At 41.9% G+C, this 23652-nt stretch overlaps 1 protein-coding gene across 1 annotated transcript in view; it reads right to left on the bottom strand.

Annotated features, from left to right (window-relative positions):
• Positions 1-1434, bottom strand: part of LOC119284308 (auxin response factor 3-like) — an 11838-nt gene extending 10404 nt beyond the window's left edge. The window contains exons 1-2 of the mRNA XM_037563488.1: positions 1344-1434; positions 759-873 (exon numbers count right to left, since the gene is read on the bottom strand). Of these exons, the coding sequence (XP_037419385.1) occupies positions 759-873; positions 1344-1434 (206 nt within the window). The remainder of the gene's footprint in view (positions 1-758; positions 874-1343) is intronic.
• Between the last annotated feature and the right edge of the window lie 22218 nt (positions 1435-23652).

The following is a 23652-nucleotide window of genomic DNA, read 5'->3' as shown; positions in this document are numbered from 1 at the left end:
ATGCTCTAAGGTGTTGTGTTAATAGCACAATAAACAAAACAAATATTGTAAGTTGCAAATGCATGATCCAACCCATATTAGTAAATTTTGGGCAGTATAAATAAAGTTGCTCATGGAACATAGGTTGTGCTGTAGGGGAAGGCTGCCAACGAAACCTATGGCAGTTCATTAAAGGGCTAAAAAAAAGAAAGATAACAAGAACAACAACTTAGAGAAATAAGTACTTGTGAGCAAATTGAAAATTTCAGACAGTTGAAGCCGCATATTCCATATACTCCCTCCGTCTGAAAATACTTGTCGAAGAAATGGATGTATCTAGACGTATTTTAGTCTAGATACATCCATTTTTATCTATTTCTTCGACAAGAATTTCCGGACGGAGGGAGTACTATTTAACAATGCGCACTAAAATAGTCCAAACTAATATTTAATATAATGTGTTAAGACCACTTTCTTTTAGTCTCGGGAGCTTCTTGGAAAGAACGATCCCATTTGTGGTCATCGCAAGAGTTTTCCTTCCCTTGAGGCCAGAAAGATAAAAGCAAATATCTTCAAGGTCTTTTCTAATGGTTGGTTCTCCACCAGTTAACCTGATCTTGTCCACACCATAAGTAACAAAAAGATCGGCAACTCGGATTATCTCATCATGCGACAGAAGCTCTGACTTTGGTGTGAGCTCGACTCCCTCGGCAGGCATGCAATATTGACGTCTCAGGTTACAACGCTCAGTCAAGGAGATCCTCAAGTAGTTGTGGAACCTCTCGAAAGAATCAACAAGCATATCTGATGAGGGTGTTTCCACTAGTAGCACTCCTGGCTTTGTAGCACAACAAGTCGAATATGCATTGGAGCACCTATTGATGTAGGTGGCTCCTGGTTGAAGCGGAAGTGCTTTTCAGACTTCGGAGTCCTACCCACATAGCATCAACCTGCAAAGTTTTGGTTAACGTGTTATACAGAAACATCAAAGCTGATACGTGAAAAGGCTTGATTTTCTCGACGAATACACTGACTGCGGGAAAAAAACTCCACAAGGTTAGTCCAGGAAATTTGATCATATCGAAAACTGCTAGCTCGTCTCAAATCGACATTGAAAAAAAATCCGCACAATCGAGCAGAACGGGGGATAGATAGACCGTGGGTCTGGGAGAAGGCACCTGGTGGTCAGGGACGTTGAGGCGGCGGATCTAGTGGTGTAGCCATTTCCCGACGATGGGAGAGGAGAGGGGGTGGGGGCAGGAGTAGCAGTCAGCGGCGGGACAATGGGGGAGCAGCTCGAGTTGAGCGTGATGATGTCCACGGATGCCGTCCTGGACACCGTCTCTACTCGACATCGCTCTCACCTTGGGGAACCCGTGGAGATGACTTCCCCGCGCGTGGAGCTAGTCCGGCGACGTTCATGAAGAGGCCACCAACACCACCACCCGTGGCCATCGGACGCCGGAGGAACTTCCATGAGGCGGAGCCACAAGTGGGAGGGACGAGCCACCGCAGGCCGCCATGCCAAAAACCCTAGCCATGGCTAAGGGTTGGCAGCGAGCGCGGGAGGCCGGATCTGGAGGGATGGGAGGAAGGAGCAGAGCAAGGGGAGATCGTCAATCTGCCACCCGCCGTCGGAACTTGCCGGAATTGGCCGGCGTGAGTGGCGGCGGCGGCGAGGCGACTGGGGAAGAGAGAGCTCATGAGAGACTAGGGAGAGGAGGCTTGTGGGGACTGGGGGCTCGCCAATATCTTTCTCTCTTTTTTCTTAATGAAGCGAACTTTTTTGTCCCGTATCTAGTCCGATTGGAGATTCCGACGACGCGCCCATCGTGCGTAGCTTATTGTTTTGGATGGAACGATTCATTTGGCATCTCCCATACACATGATCTTATCTAAAACTAACATGGTAGGAAATAAAACAATACATTCTGACAACAAGGATATGACATCATATGCCCAACACTAAACATTAATTACTAAATAGACAAACTTTGTTTTAACAGTGCCCAGAGCAATTAAAAGCATGAACACGGGCAAGACGTGCACCATGCCATCGACCCCAGTAGTTCTTCCTAGACAACCTCCAATAGAACTCACAATCACCTATTTATACTAAATATTTTTATTTCTTTAAATGTCATTATAACAAAATTTAACTAGTATTACATTACATTTGACAATTTCTACCACATACAGATACTGGTAATATTTAAAAACTTCAACATTACTTGCATACAACAGATATTTCATCATTATAAATGCAATATTGGTAGTATGTTATGCTTTCAAATTTTTGTTCAGGGTATTTTGGTGAAATAAACTAAATAATCCAAACTAAACAAAGGAAAAAAAACATGCATCTATCTATGGAGCAATTTGTTCCATTTGTTTAGAGACAACAAAACTGAGCCATGTGTCGGATTTAGTTTGGATGGCCTACACATTCGACGTGTATGCCATTAATTTATATCATGTCGGGTTTATATGTTTTTGTGCCTATCTTATCTATAAATATCTTGATAGATGGTTCTACGTTGCACAGGTCCAGGAAATTTAACTATTAAATAGCCTCTTAATTAGTTTGGTTATCTTTGTACTATTGATCCGAGATGGTAAGTGATGTCTCAGCGATATTTGGTTGCATTCAACTTTATACGACATTGGAATAATGTAATATCGAAGACCTCAACACATTTGCCATCAATATTAGTTTTCTTTGGTTTTGGGATTTCTTTGTTTCTTTTTGGTTTTCATTGTTTCTTTGTCGGTTTCGCTTTTCTCCACTCATTTTGCATTGGTTTCCTTCTGTTTTTATCTTCCTGTTTTTTGTTTCTTTTTTCCTTTCTTCTTTCTTTCTTTGTTTCCGTTGCTTCTCTTTGTTTTTCTTTGTTTTCTATTGGTTTTAATTGTTTAATTGTCTATTCAACACATGGCTACTTTTCTCGGCACACAACATATACTTTTATTGTACATGCGAATTAAAATTGTTGACACATGTTGAACATGTTTTTGAATACACAATGTATTTTTTTCCTTCAATACAAGTTTTGAACACTTTTTTGAATACATAGTCAACATTTTTCAAATACATGGTGAACATTTTTCCAATGGAAATTTCAAAAAGTCATACACAATATTTCCGTATACATCAAGAACATTTTATAAATACAGAGTTAAGTTTTTAAAATACATATGATTTTCATTTATACTTTACATAAATTTATATTCTACATTTTTTTCTTATACATCAGGAACATTTTTGTATATAGGGTTTACTTTTTAAAATACATGACCATCATTTTTTATAAACATTGTATATTTTTAGTATACAATATTCATATACATGATAGGAGTTTTTCTGTACACATTTAACATTTTTTAAATGCTTGATTAATATTTTTCATACAAATTCCACACTTTATGTATACATTACTCATAAACATGAGAAACATTTTTCGAATGCTTGATTAACATTTTTTAAATACTTCATTAATCATTTTCAAATGCTTGGTTATTTTTTTAAAAATAGATGATGAACTTTTTTCATATACATTGTATACTTTTGTACATGAGAAACATTTTTTCTATACACATTTAATATTTTTCAAATGCTTGATTAACATTTTTTAAATACATGATCAACTTTTTTTCATACACAAATTTTTCCATATATTTTCTTAGACATGAGAAACATTTTTTCTGTATGCATTAAACATTTTGTAATTCTCCCATTCTATATTTAGAATATTTTGAAGTATAAACAAAAGTAAAAAAGTAAAAAATAAAGCAAAAAGAAATACAAAAAATGTGTCAAAAACCCCCCCAAAAATGAAGTTGTGGTCTGCCTCCCGTGAGCCGATAGGATCCCAGCCCAGTAAAGCGATCACTTTTATGCCAGGGTTGCTTACATCTCGCCACAAGCGAGACATAGGCCTGTTTGGAAATTTGTAAAATCCTCAAATTCTAAAAGGAAAAAAAGATATGCTCAAATTTCAGTTTTTTTTATTTTCGTAAAATCTGGTCAAATTATGGTCAAACTATGGTCAAAATATCTATTCAAAAAATATTAGTGTTAATAAATAATTATTTTAGTTTTTTTGACTTTTGGTCAAACTGTGGTCAAATTATGGTCAAATCTGGTCAAACTATGGTCAAACTATGGTCAAACTACTGATTCAAGAAATATTACTGTTACTAAAATAATAATTATTTTTTAGAATAATAGTTTCGAAATCAAACGGTGAAACATGTGACTTCATGCTCAAGCTAAACTCCTGAGGATTAATAGGATTGACAGCTTACTATTGTGAGGTAAACAACAAGTGCAGACTTGGAAAACTAGGGGGAATAGAACTCGGAAGTTAAGCATGCTCAGGCTGGAGTAGTGAGAGGATGGGTGACCGGCCGGGAAGTTAGACGATTTGGAATGATGAGGGGTGATTAGGGCAATGATGAGGAGTGATTAGAGACTAAATTGTCAGATAATTCAAAAATTTGAAAATCAGAAGAAAAAAATCATTTTTTTTAATTTTTTCATAAAAAAATCCTTTAGTACCGGTTGGTGTCTTTGGCCCCGGTTCGTGTTGAACCGGGACTAAAGGGGGGTACCTTTAGTCTCCACCCTTTAGTGCCGGGTTACAAAACCGGGACTAAAGGCTCTTACGAACCGGTACAATAGGTCATTTTTCTACTAGTGATCTCCTGTAATGACCAGAGAAGAATACCACAAGAGAGAGTGTTTGGAATCCAAGGGAAGCTGTATAGAATTCAGGTAGAAGTGGAACCACCTCAAGCAGATAATGATGTAGTGGCTCAAGAACCTCCAAAAGCCAATAGCACAGTCTCCATGGAAACAGACAAGGGGAGTAATGGGACATCAGGTAATGCAGGTTCACACAAAAACACTACGGTTGGTTTTGATAGTGGGTCCAACACAGTGGGAGGAGGAGGGGACCCCAAAACCTCTAACCTCAACCAAAGGACAGTAGCTCCAGAACCACCCACCCCCACCTCTCTCCTGAAGTCATAGTCCCAAGAAAACCTGCAGCAAGTCAAGCCAAATGCTCTGGATTTCTTCCTGAGTAACAGCAATGACAATGTAGATGGTTTTGGACTGCTGAGACAAATAGAGGGATGGAATGATGATGACATTGACACTGAGGATGAATGGGATGGAGTACAAGAGGAACTGCTAGTCAAGGAGTCTATAAGCCAGAATGGAACTACACATAACCAACATTATGAAGCAGATTATCCCCCTCACCAAAACAAAGAGCCAGGGGAAAAAGAGAAATGGGGCCCTACTCAAGCTCCTAGAGCGAGTGCCAGGAATGCTGGAGACACTAGGACCATCATGCAAAAAGCTCAACAGCTCAAAGAGGCTAAAGATGCAGCAACAAAAAGTGAGCATGGTATGAGCACTACTCATTTCTCCCTTTTCAATAATCCTTCCTTTCTTAAAGTAGCCTCAAAGGTAGGGATTGATGTTGACTCTGATGGAATAGCTTACCTGCTTCTAACTCTTTGAATTCTGACAAGACTGTTGGTCCTGCTTCAGAATTCACCACCCCAGTTAGATGTAGTACTGATAGAGGGGTGGATCATAACAGTAGCTTAGACTCTGATAAACTATGGAACTTGGTTTGCAATCACAAACGGGGAAAGCACCCTAGGACCAAGGATATATCATGAATGCTATTTTTTGGAATGTTAGGGGTATTGGTGCCCAAGGGAGAAAAACTCTCAATGTAGATACAATTAAGAAGAGGCAGGCCTCTATTCTGGGTTTCCAGGAAACCAAGAAAGAGGACTTCTCTGATTCTTACCTTAAATCCTTACTTGGTAGCAAAAAATTCTCTTGGCAGGTCATTTCTTTGTCCCATCTAGAATTTTCTCTCAGTTGTATCCTTAAACTGAGAAGTAGGTATACCGCCTTTAGGATCATTACTGTGTATGGGTGCTACCTCTTAAGCACTGCGTTGGTTTTCCCTTGAAGAGGAAAGGGTGATGCAGCAAAGTAGCGTAAGTATTTCCCTCAGCTTTTGAGAACCGAAGTATCAATTCAGTAGGAGGCTCCACGCAAGTCCCTCGTACCTACACAAACAAACAAAAACCTCGCAACCAACGCGATAAAGGGGTTGTTAATCCCTTCACGGCCACTTGCGAAAGTGAGATCTGATAGACATAATAAGATAAGATAAATATTTTTGGTATTTTTATGATATAGATTGGAAAGTAAAGATTGCAAAATAAAGTAGGACGAAAACATTATATGATGGAAAATAGACCCGGGGGCCATAGGTTTCACTAGTGGCTTCTCTCAAGATAGCATAAGTATTACGGTGGGTGAACAAATGACTATCGAGCAATTGATAGAAAAGTGCATAGTTATGAGAATATCTAGGCATGATCATGTATATAGGCATCACGTCCGCGACAAGTAGATCGAAACAATTCTGCATCTACTACTATTACTCCACACATCAACCGCTATCCAGCATGCATCTAGAGTATTAAGTTCATAAGAACAGAGTAACGCATTAAGCAAGATGACATGATGTAGAGGGATAAACTCAAGCAATATGATATAAACCCGTTTTCTTTATCCTCGATGGCAACAATACAATATGTGTCTTGCTGCCCCTGCTGTCACTGGTAAAGGACACCGCAAGATTGAACCCAAAGCTAAGCACTTCTACCATTGCAAGAAAGATCAATCTAGCAGGCCAAACCAAACTGATAATTCCAAGAGACTTGCAAAGATAACCAATCATACATAAAAGAATTCAGAGTAGATTCAAATATTTCTCATAGATAAACTTGATCATAAACCCACAATTCATCGGATCTCGACAAACACACCGCAAAAAGAGTTACATCGAATAGATATCCAAGAAGATCGAGGAGAACATCATATTGAGATTCAAAGAGAGAGAAGAAGCCATCTAGCTAATAACTATGGACCCGAAGGTCTGTGGTAAACTACTCACAACTCATCGGAGAGGTCTTGGCGTTGATGTAGAAACCCTCCGTGATCGATTCCCCCTCCGGCAGAGCGCCGGAAAAGGCTCCAAAATGGGATCTCACGGGAACAGAAGGTTGCGGCGGTGGAAATAGGGTTTCGTGGTGCTCCTGGATGTTTTTGGGGTACGTAGATATATATATATAGGCGAAGGAAGTCAGTCAGGGGAGCGCGAGGGGCCTACGAGGGTGGGGGGCGCGCCCTAGACCCTCGTGGCCGCCTCGGTTGCTTCTTGACGTCCACTCCAAGTCTCCTGGATTGCATTTGTTCCAAAAATAACTCTCCCGAAGGTTTCATTCCGTTTGAACTCCATTTGATATTCCTTTTCTGCGAAACACTGAAATAGGCGGAAAAAAACAGCAATTTGGGCTGGGCCTCCGGTTAATAGGTTAGTCCCAAAAATGATATAAAAGTGTTTAGTAAAGCCCATAAACACCCAAAACAGGTAATATAATAGCATGGAACAATAAAAAATTATAAATACGTTGGAGACGTATCAATGGGTCTCCCTATGAAGAAGGAAAAGAGGCTTTCAATTTAGAGCTTCAATGTCTGTTCATGGAAAACCCCTTCCCCAATCTGATAGGAGGAGACTTTAACCTAGTTAGGTTTGCTAGAGAGAAAAGTAATGGAGTTGTTAACCATAGATGGTGTGATAACTTCAATTGTTACAGGAGAATGCTTACCCCCGATTATGCCCTTATTGAACATTTGTTACAGGACAATGCTTACCGACAGAAGATAAATCAAATCAATGTTCTATGACCTAATTACTCACACAGTGTAACTTCCATGTGTCAAAGAACAAATATAGAAATCCTTATCTTGCACAATAAGCATTCATGACAAACTACACAAACCTAAGTATGAAGTGCTTTATATGGGTCTGGCCTTTGCCTCCCATTTTCCCTGTGTACCAAGGTTGTCTGTTATCACATTTATTTGCAGACAGGAGAAATAAGGCAGCTATGTGACTACCTGCAAGATAAGAAGAAAAAGAGTCAAGAGCACAACAAATGTGACAGGGAAGGTATTGCCTAAGAGTAACCTAGCTAGATTCTCTTGTTGCTATGTCGGAGCTCAAAAGAGCCACTAGGGAAAATGAGATTAAGGAATGGAAGGGAAACGGTAATAAATATAGAGTACTATCTAAGCCAACACATAAACCAATTCAGAAATCAGATAGATATCAGAATAAGATCATCAGTACAATTGGGGAAGAAAGTAGCTATGTTGACAAAACAGATTTCTCAGTGCCATTCCATCTCGGCAAGGGTATAGAAACTTAATTAAACCTGGTAAACTTGCAAGATCTACCTCTGAACCATACTATGAGAATGATTGTCCCTAATCTGATCTTACTTGCACAATCTACCACTGAACCACGACAACCTCGAATTTTGTACTCTGTTGTGCTGCCACAATGGTTCTCTCTGTGTAAAAGCTGGAAATATTATTCCACCAGGAAAAGTAATACAAAGCCCGAGAGGTAATCTTCGGTTTTGCCTTAGCTCCACATATTTTCGTAGTTGTTATACAACTTCCTGTTCTTTCAGAGCCACCAATCTATTTACTTTCCTTTCTTTGCTTCAGCCACACACCTATAACTTCATCATTCATAAACTGAATGTCATGCTACGCTGCAATTATTCAACACAACACATGGCATGGCATGACATCTATCAAGTATCAATGAGCTAGCGGGTGTGGTAGTTTGTGAGAGGCAGTACATGCTGGAACGGATTTTTTGAAAAATCAATTGATTAAACTGAAGGAATGAGGTCAATTTCAGAAATAGAACTTAGCAAGAGTTAAGGCGAAAAATTGTCTGAGTCGAATAAATCAGAATTGGCCACATACACGCACATGTAGTCTTTTCCTTTCGAAGTCCAGTTGCACCAAATAAACACACACCAAAAGAAAACAATGAGTAGTCAATTTCCTGGTCGGACGTTTAGAAAAAATCAAATGGAGCTTGATCCTCGTCATGATGCAGCAGAGAGGGCATCAAGGGGAGTGGGGGAGTACCTACGCGTGGAGGGAGGGCCGGCCTCACCGTCGTCCACCCGTGATGGCGATAAGGACCATTAGAATGAGCACGTGGATGACGGATGTCTTGAGAGGAAGAACAACGATGATGACGGATCTAACGGCCTCTCACTGCAATTGTCAACAATAAAGTCGCCATCCTCGCCAGGTGGCCCTGTCGCCGTTCACTAGCGTTGGGTGGCCGGGCAGCGCAATGACATCCTCCTCCCCCTCTTCCTCGTGGTGCCGGGAGATCAAGACAACAATATCCCCCAGGAAGGAGATCAAGACTGAGAAAGTCATGAGGCAGAGTGGTGACCCATGGATCTTCTTGAGCGAGCGGGGAGACAAGAGGAGGAAGAGGAGGTGGGTGTGAAGGAAATATGCCCTAGAGGCGATAATAAAAGTTGTTATTTTATATTTCCTTATATCATGATAAATATTTATTATTCATGCTAGAATTGTATTAACCGGAAACTTGATGCATGTGTGAATACATAGACAAAACAAAGTGTCCCTAGTATGCCTCTACTTGACTAGCTCGTTAATCAAAGATGGTTATGTTTCCTGACCATAGACATGTGTTGTCATTTGATGAACGGGATCACACCATTAGAGAATGATGTGATGGACAAGACCCATCATAATGATCGTTCAGTTTTATTGCTATTGCTTTCTTCATGACTTATACATGTTCCTCTGACTATGAGATTATGCAACTCCCGAATACCGGAGGAACACCTTGTGTGCTATCAAATGTCACAACGTAACTGGGTGATTATAAAGATGCTCTATAGGTGTCTCCGAAGGTGTTTGTTGAGTTAGCATAGATCGGGATTAGGATTTGTCACTCCGTGTATCAGAGAGGTATCTCTGGGCCCTCTCGGTAATGCTCATTCACTATAAGCCTTGCAAGCAATGTGACTAATGAGTTAGTTACAGGATGATGCATTACGGAACGAGTAAAGAGACTTGCCGGTAACGAGATTGAACAAGGTATGAAGATACCGACGATCGAATCTCGGGCAAGTAACATACAGATGACAAAGGGAACAACGTATGTTGTTATGTGGTTTGACCGATAAAGATATCCGTAGAATATGTAGGAACCAATATGAGCATCCAGGTTCCGCTATTGGTTATTGATCGGAAATGTGTCTCGGTCATGTCTACATAGTTCTCGAACCCGTAGGGTCCGCACGCTTAACGTTCGATGATGATTTGTATTCTGAGTTATGTGTTTTGGTGACCGAAGTTTGTTCGAAGTCCCGAATGAGATCACAGACACGACGAGGAGTCTCGAAATGGTCGCCTCGAAATGGTTGAGAGGTAAAGAATGATATATTGGAAGGTTACATTCGGACACCAGAATGGTTTCGGGAAGTATCCGATAAGTTTCGGAGTACCGGGAGGTTACCGAAACCCCCCGGGGGACCATTGGGCCTTCATGGGCCCTAGTGAAGAGACGAGGCCGGCAGCCAGGTGGAGGAGCACGGCCCCCAAGCCCAAACTGAATTGGACTAGGGGTGGGCGGCACGGTCCCCCTTTCCTTCTTCTCCTCCACCGCTTTCCCCTTCCCCCCTTCTCCGGAAAGGAAGGGGGAATCCTACTAGGACTGGGACTCCTAGTAGGAATCCCCACACTTGGCGTGCCCCTTGGCCGGCCGCCTCCTCCCCTCCTCCTTTATATACGGGGGCAGGGGGCACCCCAAAGGCAAAACATCAATTGTTCTCTTAGCCGTGTGCGGTGCCCCCCTCCACAGTTTACTCCTCGGGTCATAGCGTTGTAGTGCTTAGGCGAAACCCTGCGTGAATTACATCACCAACACCATCACCACGCCGTCGTGCTGACAGAACTCTCCCTCGACCCTCTACTGGATCAAGAGTTCGAGGGACGTCATCGAGCTGAACGTGTGCTGAACACGGAGGTGCCGTACGTTCGGTACTTGGATCGGTTGGATCGTGAAGACGTTCGACTACATCAACCGCGTTAATCTAACACTTCTTCTTTCGGTCTACAAGGGTACATGGGCACACTCTCCCCTTCTCGTTGCTATGCATCTTCTAGATAGATCTTGCGTGAGCATAGGAATTTTTTTGAAATTGCATGCTAAGTTCCCCAACAAGATGCAGCTGACGGCGTCCGTGTGGGGGAGAGAGGTGGAGAGGAATACGTGCGCATGTGACCCAATGCGGAGCTATCTTCGTTTGGAAGGCAACAAACCAATCACTATGTTTATCTCCTGCCTTTTTTTCTCCTTGGTACCATTTCTATCCGACGTGTCCACCCCCAGCAATCGCCATTTACACGTAGCTTATTGTGTTTGGCTGGGACGCGCCTAGGGGCGCGCCCATCCTCTATTGAGGCAGAACTATGCGCACTAATCATGTTGTCATATTTATTAGCGTTCATGCATAGTTTAGTGAACATACATGTATAAATCTCCTCTTGTAGCATATCAAGTTGTAGGTCAATACTCATAAGACATATAAACAGGTACCTGAAGCAATAAATACAATTAAGAATACTCTCCACAAGGCCCTCGGGAATAACTATAACCTCACTATCTATACCTACTATTAAAGGGAGGTGATATTCTTGGTTTTGTCCCGCTTTTGTTTTCATGCCTACGCTATTGTTTAGTTTTGTTCGGACTCTATTTTATGAAGTACGTGCAAACAAAACAAAAGAAGGAACGTAGAGGTCAGCCCATATGTCTATTTTGTTGCCGAAACAACACACCATCCGGCGGCGTCCTTTGCTTGTAATCTTCCATGAAGCCACACCGAGGCCATCCTCGCCGCCCCCCATCTCCCTGCGTCCTCTCGAGATGGCGAGATGGTCGGGCACCCCGGTAGCCAAACGCCCTGGAGGCCCCACCATACGCTGCAGCTTGTTCTGACGAACATGCATGGGGAGGATGTCGTGGGCAGGTTCCTAGGTGCAACTGCCGCGGCAGCGATGACCGCCGAGTACGAGCCTACGAGGCACGGCGACGAAGGCGCTCCTGGAGGCAGTCACGGCTGTGTGGGCAGCAGAGGAAGAGACAACTAATATTTTTAGCGGAATCGAGAGTTAATGCAGAACTGGCTGCAACAGGCAAATAGGTAGAGGCCCAAAGATGGAGAATATCACGCATGTGGAGGAGCTAGAGAAGGTAAGCTCATCTCATTTGGCTAAAATCCGGTTGAACAGGGCGAGAAACGTATTATACATCTTTATAGCTTATGCTGAGAGACAGTAAAAAGGCAACATGGTACATGCGGCTGGGAGAGAAAAAAAGAACAATATCGACTCCAAATTATCCAAGTCAGACTTATATGATCTACTTGGCCTGGTTAGGAAACTACATATATGCCTTTGTCAATGCGCAATCGAACAGCCATCGGGTGGTGATGAGAGGACTACTGAAGCAGGGGAAACACACTTGAGTTTGTTACCCATGGTTTCTTCAGAAGGTAAATATCAGCAGCATCACAAGTGGGCTTGCTCACTTATAATCCAAAAGATCCATCAAGTTGCAAAGATAACAACAGTGAACCTGACATATCTGAAAGCAGATGACCTGATCTTCTACTTCGGTTTAGGTGTTATTTATCTTGCTCTGTGTTGACATATTTTCTTCTTCCAGATGCAAAGCATCTAGAATGTGACCAGTCACACACTAGAGAGCATCAAGAGCTTCTATCATTGGATAATGACATCAAATATGCGGTTCCAGTCCTTTTTTCACAGTGCAGGTGAACTAGAGAATTCTATCAAATATAAGTGCCCTTCCAAGATTTGCATTGTCCTTTAACATGCCAATTGTTTAACTTGATTTAGTTGTCTATATTATGCTCTATTTGGTATTACCAACAAAAAAGGTATTTTTTTAGCTTGCAAAGCGACAAGCCGATGCCCAGTGAAGAGAGAACTTATTTTTTACATTCTAAGAAACATGTCCTGTTTTTTCCTCATTATTTAAGTGTGTGGCATGTTATCTTTGTTCATGATTCTGACTTTACATTTTCAATATTCTTGGGACATACCTTATTATGATGATGTTCAGTGCTGCTCCTCTGGTGCCAACACCTCTTTGGATTGCTAGACGTTTATAGCCAATTGGACTGCTATTTTTGGTTCTTGGCTCGAGCTATCACTATAATTGAAATCTATTCACTCAACTAAATGTGTATGGTCACCAAAAAACAACGACAGGTCTACACTTCTCAGCTGTTTGCAATTTGTATTAGACTCTGTATGCCTAAGCTAATGGTTAGACAATGTTGTTTTAGTTACGAAATGCAGAAATCATGGTCATGACTTATGTAGATTGGACACTTCCTTTGAACTGCACTCTTCGATAATTAGTGGACAATTTGACTATATGTTCCCTTATAGAAAATTGACTATATGTTTCATAAAAACGGTTATTTTGGCCCTATCAGATTAAACTAGGCCTTGATTTGAAAGTACAGTTCAGGCAGATGCAGCTGGTTTATTTATCGTACCAGCTATCCTCTTCAGGCAGAGATGTGGCCTTCCTCATTCCTCAAGATATTTTCTTTGGTACCAAGATTTTTCTTCCCAGGTTGTGGAAAAATGGATCTAGCAATCCTTTACAAATATATAGTCGACCCGATCAATCCTGGTTCTTGCAACGAGTCTAAACAATGCAATCTCTTCTTAGGTTGTGCAAATATGAGCCGGATGGAAGGAGAGCGACGATGACGTCCTTACTTCTTGAGCGATTAGGGATGTGATTTTATTCTCCCGTTGCAACGCACGAGCATGTGTCCTAGTTATGTAAAAAGAATATAACCGAAAGCATAGATGAACTAAACCAGGACCTTTATTAAAGGGACAAAACCTGCAATAGGAAAAAGCACAGTTCCTCATTTTAGAACTGTTGTTGTAATCTTTATCCAAAGGTAAGTATCTTCAACACATTTTCGTCATCAACAAATTCAACAGTTTTAAAACTAAAGGACCACAACCCTTGAAACACTAGGGATAAGTGTTTCATGTCATCAACAAATTAACTATATCAGAGCATCTGAAGGACAACCGAAAAAAAATCTCATGGTTAATGATATGAAAATAACTAAAGGAAGGCAATGCAACATATGCACTAAAACAAATGGGATGGACGTATCCAGGTACTTTACTATTTACCGGTTGTGAAAAATCCAAATCCACGGGGCATCCTGATATGCTCATCCCTCAAGATCACAAAATCAGTTATAGCTCTAACTTTTGAAAATGCTGATGTAAGTACCTCAAGCAGTGGTGGCGGCAGTGAGAGGTGGGGTGGGAAGAGAGCACAGAAGGTGAGAAGGAGACCAACAAGGATGCCATGGACGGATGGCGAGCAGCAGCGGCGGATGCTCCTACCAAGGAAGACGGTGATGGAGTTGCGGACCACCACCGCAACTTGAGTTGCTTTAGTTTGAGACTTCTGAATTGCCCCGAGGGCACAGTTTAGTTCGTTTAGAACTGGTTTTGACAGACACTGGGCAATGGAGACTGAGCCACCAACTATCTCGATCTCCCATGGAGATAGTCTATTTTGGCTATTACAGTCTGTGCCATACTCCCATCTTACTTAAATAAGAGGGCATCATTTCAGTTCACAGATAATCAGTGAACCAGCCGGCTATAAAATTCATGCTTGATAAGAAGGTACAACTCTTAATGCATCTTCACTGATCTACAACTAGAGCAAATTAGGACATAACTGTCAAACATGTTGTCACGTACATTGTATGAGGCGCACCGTATGTACACATGAACCGTACCAGGAGGTAGTTAGGATAGATAGAGATAGGTTATTTCTTTCTCTCCAAGTTCTATCTTCTCCTTGAATATCTGTCTCTTATGTGTAATCTCAACCATATTGTATGCGCTGTATGGGAGGTGCGCCCCACTATATTAATGTGAACTCGTTGGCCTCAACGGGCAAGACGTTTCCAGCTATCGCACATGGTAGTCAGAGCTATCCTTTTTCCCATCTAAGCTCCCTGCAAAATCCATCTAGCCCTAGCCACGTCTTCCTCCTCCGGCGCCTTCCAAACAAGCCTCAATGGCCAGGTTACCGAGAAGATGACGTGCACAAACTATGTGCTATGACGCACGCAGGTCATCCCCCAGCTGCGTGGTGCTGGTGTCTTCGGCTACGTCGACGGCACCCAGCCGGAGCCGGCGAGACTCCTCGTCACCACCAAGGACGGCAAGGAGACTTCATTGCCCAACCCTCTCCACACACTCTGGGTCCGAGAGGATCAGCAGGTACTTGGATACCTGCTGAATAATCTTACGCGCGAGGTGCTGCTGACGGTGACCACGGTCACCACCTCGGGCGCGCTCTGGACGATGCTCGCCGGGATGTTCTCGTCCCAATCTGCCAGCCGCATCAACAACATCCGAACATCCCTCATCAACACGCAGAAGGGGAACCTCTCCGTCGCCTCCTACTTCGCCGCTGCTACGTCTTGAGCTTGCGCTGGTTTTCCTCGAAGAGGAGAGGGTGATGCAGCACTAGTAGCGTAAGTATTTCCCTCAGTTTTTGAGAACCAAGGTATCAGTCCAGTAGGAGGCTCCTCAACAAGTCCCACGAACCTACACAAACAAATAAAGAACTCGCAACCAACGTGACAAAGGGGCTGTCAATCCCTTCACGGCCACTTGCGAAAGTGAGATCTGATAGAGATAGTATGATAAGATAAATATATTTTTGGTATTTTATAATATAGATGCAGAAAATAAAGATGCAAATAAAACTAGATTGGAAGCAAATATGATAAGAGATAGACCCGGGGGCCATAGGTTTCACTAGCGGCTTCTCTCAAGAGCATAAGTATTACGGTGGGTGAACAAATTACTATCGAGCAATTGATAGAAAAGCGAATAATTATGATGTTATCTAGGCATGATCATGTATATAGGCATCACCTCCATAACAAGTAGACCGACTCCTGCCTGCATCTACTACTATTACTCCACACAGCGACCGCTATCCAGCATGCATCTAGAGTATTAAGTTCATAAAGAACGGAGTAACGCATTAAGCAAGATGACATGATGTAGAGGGATAAACTCAAGCAATATGATATAAACCCCATCTTTTTATCCTCGATGGCAAAAATACAATACGTGCCTTGCAACCCTTACTGTCACTGGGTAAGGACACCGCAAGATTGAACCCAAAGCTAAGCACTTCTCCCAATGCAAGAAAGATCAATCTAGTAGGCCAAACCAAACCGATAATTCGAAGAGACTTGCAAACATAACTCAATCATACATAAAAGAATTCAGAGAAGATTCAAATATTATTCATACATAAATCTGATCACAAACCCACAATTCATCGGATCTCGACAAACACACCGCAAAAAGAGATTACATCGAATAGATCTCCACAAGAGAGGGGGAGAACATTGTATTGAGATCCAAAAAGAGAGAAGAAGCCATCTAGCTAATAACTATGGACCCGTAGGTCTGTGGTAAACTACTCACAACTCATCGGAGAGGCAAGGATGTTGATGTAGAAGCCCTCCATGGTCGATTCCCCCTCCGGCAGAGTGTCGGCGAAGGCTCCAAGATGAGATCTCGCGGATACAGAAGGTTACGATGGTGGAAATTGTGTTTCGTCCTGCTCCTGGATGTTTTCGGGGTACGTAGGCTTATATAGGAGGAAGAAGTACGTCCGTGGATGCCCGAGGGGCCCACGAGACAGGGGGGCGCCCTCCTATCTCGTGGGAGCCTCGGCTGCTTCTTGACTTGCACTCCAAGTCCTCTGGATCACGTTCGTTCCAAAAATCACGCTCCCGAAGGTTTCATTCCGTTTGGACTCCGTTTGATATTCCTTTTCTTCGAAATACTGAAATAGGCAAAAAAAACAGCAATACGGGCTGGGCCTCCGGTTAGTAGGTTAGTCCCAAAAATGATATAAATGTGTAAAATAAAGCCCATAAACATCCAAAAAGGGGTAATATAATAGCATGGAATAATCAAAAATTATAGATACGTTGGAGACGTATCAAGCATCCCCAAGCTTAATTCCTGCTCGTCCTCGAGTAGGTAAATGATAAAAAAAGAATTTTTGATGTGGAATGCTGCCTAGCATAATTCTCAATGTAATTTTCTTTAATGTGGCATGAATGTTCAGATCCAAATGATTCAAAATAAAAGTTCATATTGATAAAAGAAATAGTAACACTTCAAGCATACTAATCAAAGTAATCATGTCTTCTCAAAATAACATGGCAAAAGAAAGTTCATCCCTACAAAATCATATAGTTAGGCTATGCTTCATTTTCGTCACACAAAGATGTTCCCAACTTCCATACCCCCGATGACAAGCCAAGAAATTGTTTCATACTTAAATAATCTCAAACTTTTTCAACCTTCACGCAATACATGAGCGTGAGCAATGGATATAGCACTATGGGTGGAATAGAATACGATAATGGGGATTGTGTGGAGAAGACAAAAAAGGAGAAAGTCTCACATTGACGAGGATAATCAACGGGCTATGGAGATGCCCATCAATTGATGTCAACATGAGGAGTTGGGATTGCCATGCAACGAATGCACTAGAGCTATAAATAAATGCTCAACAAAAAAAACTAGTGGGTGTGCATCCAACTTGCTTGCTCACAAAGACCTAGGGCATTTGAGGAAGCCCGTCGTAGGAATATTCAAGCCAAGTTCTATAATGAAAAATTCCCACTAGTATGAAAAAGACAACTTATGAGACTCACCATATGAAAAACATGGTGCTACTTTGAAGCACAATATATGAGACTCACTACATGAAGAACAAGGTGCTACTTTGAAGCACAAGTGTGGAAAAAAGTGATAGTAGCATTGCCCATTTTATTTATTTTCTTTTTTTCTTTTTCTTTTTCTCTTTTTTCTTCTTTTTTTTCTTTTTTTTCTTTTCTTTTTTCTCGGGCCTTTCTTTTTTTCTTTTGGCCTTTCTTCTTTTTTTTTCTTTGGGCAATGCTCTAAAAATGATGATCATCACACTTCTATTGATTACAACATATGAATTACAACTCGAAATGAGAACAAGATATGACTCTATATGAATGCCTCCGGCGGTGTACCGGGATGGTGCAATGAATCAAGAGTGACATGTATGAAAAATAATGCATGGTGGCTTTGCCACAAATACGATGTCAACTACATGATCATGCAATGGCAATATGACAAAAGTAGTGTATGTCATGATGATGATAAGCGGAACGGTGGAAAGTTGCATGGCAATATATCTTGGAATGGCTATGGAAATGACATAATAGGTAGGTATGGTGGCTGTTTTGAGGAAGATATAAGGAGGTTTATGTGTGATAGAGCGTATCGTATCACGAGGTTTGGATGCACCGGCAAAGTTTGCACCAACTCTCAAGGTGAGAAAGGGCAATGCACGGTACCGAAGAGGCTAGCAATGGTGGAAAGGTAAAAGTGCGTATAATCCATGGACTCAACATTAGTCAAAAGAACTCATATACTTATTGCAAAAATTTAGAAGTCATCAAAAATCAAGTACTACGCGCATGCTCCTAGGGGGATAGATTGGTAGGAAAAGACCATCGCTCGTCCCCGACCGCCACTCATAAGGATGCACAAGCCATGTACACTTCATGTTTCAAATTTGTTACATAACTTTAACAATACGTGCATGCTACAGGACTTGCTAACTTCAACACAAGCATTCTTTAAATTCATAATCACCCAACTAGCATGACTTTAATATCACTACCTCCATATCTCAAAACAATTATCAAGTATCAAATTGATCATAGCATCCAATTCACTTCCTATGATAGTTTTTATTATACCCAACTTGGATGCTCACCGTTCTAGGACCAAATTATAACCATAGCAAATACCATGCTGTTCTAAAAGACTCTCAAAATAATATAAGTGAAGCATGAGAGACTAGCAATTTCTATAAAATCAAGTCACCACCGTGCTCTAAAAGATATAAGTGAAGCACTAGAGCAAAAACTATCAAGCTCAAACGATATAAGTGAAGCACATAGAGTATTCTAGCAAATTATAAAGAAATAGGCTTCTCCAAAAAGGTGTGTACAGCAAGGATGATTGAGGTAAACTAAAAATCAAAGACTAATATAATACACGACGCTCCAAGCAAAACACATATCATGTGGCGAATAAAAATATAGCTCCAAGTAAAGTTACCAATGAACGAAGACGAAAGAGGGGATGCCTTCCCGGGGCATCCCCAAGCTTAGGCTTTTGGCTATCCTTGAAGGTACCTTGGGCATCCCCAAGCTTAGGATCTTGCCACCCTTTATTCCATAGTCCATAAAAGCTTTACCCAAAACTTGAAAACTTCACAACACAAAACTCAACAGGAAATCTTATAAGCTCCGTTAGTGAAAGAAAACAAAACCACCACATAAGGTACTGTAATGAACTCATTCTTTATTTATTTTGGTGTTAAACCTACTGTATTCCAACTTCTCTATGGTTTATAAACTATTTTACTAGCCATAGATGCATCAAAATAAGCAAACAACACACGAAAAACAGAATATGTCAAAAACAGAACAGTCTGAAGCAATCTGTAACTAACGCAAACTTCTAGAACTCTAAAAATCCTACCGTAATAGGAAGTACTGGAACATTTGTTTATTGATCAGCATCAAAAAGAATCAATGCAAAATCACGTTTATGTGATTTATTGAATTTTTTATCGTGAGCGCAAAGTTTCTGTTTTTCAGCAGAATCAAATCAACTATCATCATAGTTTATCCTATAGGTTCTACTTGGCACAAACACCAAATAAAACATGAAAACACATCTAAACAGAAATTAGATGCAAAATTTATTACTAAACAGGAACAAAAACAAAAAACACAAAGAAAATTGGGTTTCCTCCCAACTAGCGCTATCGTTTAACGCCCCTAGCTAGGCATAAAAGCGAAGATAGATCTAACGAGTGCCATCTTTAGCACTTGATAAGGAAAGAGAGGATCTCCTTTCTATGGCATTCATCCTTCTATTCAGGGTAAGAACATTGCCATTAATGGATGAAGTAAGATTAAGCACGGTGCGGAAATTAGCATCTAAGCTAGACTTCATTTCTTTGATAATTTCATTTTGATAAAAGCACAAGAGAGTAGTTGATTCAACTTTATCATTTAAAGGGTTCCCAAATATGGTTTTAATTTTTTCATAGGTATCTATAGCATCCCCTTCAAGAAAACCTTCTTCAAAAATAGAATCAAGAACTTGTTTGAAAGAAGCGGGCAAGCCAACATAGAAACTTTTTAAGTAAACATCAATTTGATATTGTGGCACATAGCTAGCCCGAATCCTTAATAACCTATCCCAAGCATCTTTTAAAGATTCATCAAGCAAATAGCGAAAAATTCCGGAGTCATCTTCATCAAAATCATTTAAGCTCTCATTGGTGACCCCGGTGGGTCTTTCCATTGCATCATTGTTTATGAGCTTAGAGAGGATAGAGGGGTTATCCAAGGCACTAGAACTCGGGAGAAATCCCTTAGTTATTTTTGATTCGGCCATGGCAACGGGAAGGCAACAAAATGGAGAAGAGGAGATAGATTGGGAAGGAGAGGGCGAATAAAACGGCAAGGGTGAAGTGGGGGAGAGGAAAATGAGAGGCAAATGGCAAATAATGTAAATGCGAGGGAGATGAGTTTGTGATGGGTACTTGGTATGTCTTGACTTGAGAGAAGACCTCCCCGGCAACGGCCCCAGAAATCTTTCTTGCTACGTCTTGAGCTTGCGTTGGTTTTCCTCGAAGAGGAGAGGGTGATGCAGCAATAGTAGCATAAGTATTTCCCTCGGTTTTTGAGAACCAAGGTATCAATCCAGTAGGAGGCTCCTCAACAACTCCCACGAACCTACACAAACAAATAAAGAACTCACAACCAACGCGACAAAGGGGTTGTCAGTCCCTTCACGGCCACTTGCGAAAGTGAGATCTGATAGAGATAGTATGATAAGATAAATATATTTTTGGTATTTTATAATATAGATGCAGAAAATAAAGATGCAAATAAAAGTAGATTGGAAGCAAATATGATAAGAGATAGACCCTGGGGCCATAGGTTTCACTAGCGGCTTCTCTCAAGAGCATAAGTATTACGGTGGGTGAACAAATTACTGTCGAGCAATTGATAGAAAAGCGAATAATTATGACGTTATCTAGGCACGATCATGTATATAGGCATCACGTCCATAACAAGTAGACCGACTCCTGCCTGCATCTACTACTATTACTCCACACATCGACCGCTATCCAGCATGCATCTAGAGTATTAAGTTCATAAAGAACGGAGTAACGCATTAAGCAAGATGACATGATGTAGAGGGATAAACTCAAGCAATATGATATAAACCCCATCTTTTTATCCTCGATGGCAACAATACAGTACGTGCCTTGCAACCCTTTCTGTCACTGGGTAAGGACACCGCAAGATTGAACCCAAAGCTAAGCACTTCTCCCAATGCAAGAAAGATCAATCTAGTAGGCCAAACCAAACCGATAACTCGAAGAGACTAGCAAAGATAACTCAATCATTCATAAAAGAATTCAGAGAAGATTCAAATATTATTCATACATAAACCTGATCATAAACCCACAATTCATTGGATCTCGACAAACACACCGCAATAAGAGATTACATCGAATAGATCTCCACAAGAGAGGGGAAGAACATTGTATTGAGATCCAGAAAGAGAGAACAAGCCATCTAGCTAATAACTATGGACCCGTAGGTCTGTGGTAAACTACTCACAACTCATCGGAGAGGCAAGGATGTTGATGTAGAAGCCCTCCGTGGTCGATTCCCCCTCCGGCAGAGTGCCGGCGAAGGCTCCAAGATGAGATCTCGCGGATACAGAAGGTTACGGTGGTGGAAATTGTGTTTCCTCCTGCTCCTGGATGTTTTCGGGGTACGTAGGCTTATATAGGAGGAAGAAGTACGTCGGTGGATGCCTGAGGGGCCCACGAGACAGGGGGGCACCCTACAGGGGGGGCGCGCCCTCCTATCTCGTGGGAGCCTCGGCTGCTTCTTAACTTGCACTCCAAGTCCTCTCGATCACATTCGTTCCAAAAATCACGCTCCCGAAGGTTTCATTCCGTTTGGACTCCGTTTGATAATCCTTTTCTTCGAAATACTGAAACAGGCAAAAAAACAGCAATACGGGCTGGGCCTCCGGTTAGTAGGTTAGTCCCAAAAATGATATAAATGTGTAAAATAAAGCCCATAAACATCCGATAAGGGGTAATATAATAGCATGGAACAATCAAAAATTATAGATACGTTGGAGACGTATCAGCCGCCATGCGCGGCTACGCTGACGAGCTAGCTGTCGAGGGCAAGGCGATCCCCGACGACAAACTCGCCTCCTACATCATCCATGGGCTCGACGCCGACTATCAGCTAGCCCCTGGTTTCTGCTCTCGATGCTCGCGTGACCTAGGTAACCCTTGATGAGCTCTTTGCCATGCTCTCCAACTTCGATCAGTGCATGGCTCAATTCCAAGGGTCCAGCGGTGGTGGCTTCAAGTCCTCCGCAAACGCGGCCACTGGCGGGCGGGGTGGCGGCTCGCGCTCGCGTGGCCCCTCCCGCAACAAGGGCAGGTCCGGCGGCAGCAACAGTGGTGTCACGCCACCTCGATCTGGTGGTCGTGGTCGCCGTAGACGCGGCGCTGGTGGCGGCGGCAGGAATCGTCCGGACGCCCCTGGGTGCCAGATCTGTGGCAAGCCCAGCCACACAGCAAAGGACTGCTGGTACAGATATGAGGAGCACGACTACAACTCTCAAGATGAAGAAAAAGTCGTTGCGGCTGCCGATGGCTCCTATGGTGTCGACACGAACTGGTACGTCGACAGCGGAGCCCCCAACCACATCACCAACGAGCTCGAGAAAGTTACCATGAAGGAGAAATACCGCGGCAAGGATCAAATCCACACTACCAGCGGAGAAGGTATGAGTATAAGTCAATTTGGACGCTCAATATGTCATACCCCTCATCGCAATATTAATCTTAGAAAATTTTTGCATGCTCCTAGTGCCAACAATAGCCTTCTTTCTGTCCATAGAATTGCCCTTGATAATCATGTCTTTCTCGAGTTTCACCCTTACTTCTTTTTGATCAAGGTCAGGCAACGAGGACAATTCTCTATCGAGGTATATGTGTTGGCGTCCTCTATCCGTTGATTCCGGAGTTTAGAAGACAAAATAAACAAGCTTGTTGTGCTATCAAGCTTTCGTCCACACGATGGCATGATTGTTTAGGACATGCTTCTTTTTCTTTAGTTGAAAAATTGCTTAGGAAAAATAAACTCCCGTTTGTTGGTGAGCGTCATCATGAGACAATTTGTGATTCATGTAAAAAGGCTAAAAGTCATGAGTTGCCTTACCCAATTTCTACCAGTGTTTCTACCAAACCTTTACAATTGATCTTTTCTGATGTTTGGCGCCCTGCCCCTAATTATGTTGGTAGACACACCTACTATGTTAGTTTCATTGATGACCACAAAAAATTTTCTTGGATCTACCTCTTAAAGAAACGATCTGATGTGTTCCATGTCTTCAAAAAAAATTCAAGCTCTCGTTGAAAGAAAATT

Source organism: Triticum dicoccoides, chromosome 4A (genome assembly GCF_002162155.2).
Source record: "Triticum dicoccoides isolate Atlit2015 ecotype Zavitan chromosome 4A, WEW_v2.0, whole genome shotgun sequence".
Lineage (NCBI taxonomy): Eukaryota > Viridiplantae > Streptophyta > Magnoliopsida > Poales > Poaceae > Triticum > Triticum dicoccoides.
The sequence above is the reverse complement of the archived record's forward strand: the minus strand, read 5'-3'. Positions and strand labels throughout refer to the sequence as shown.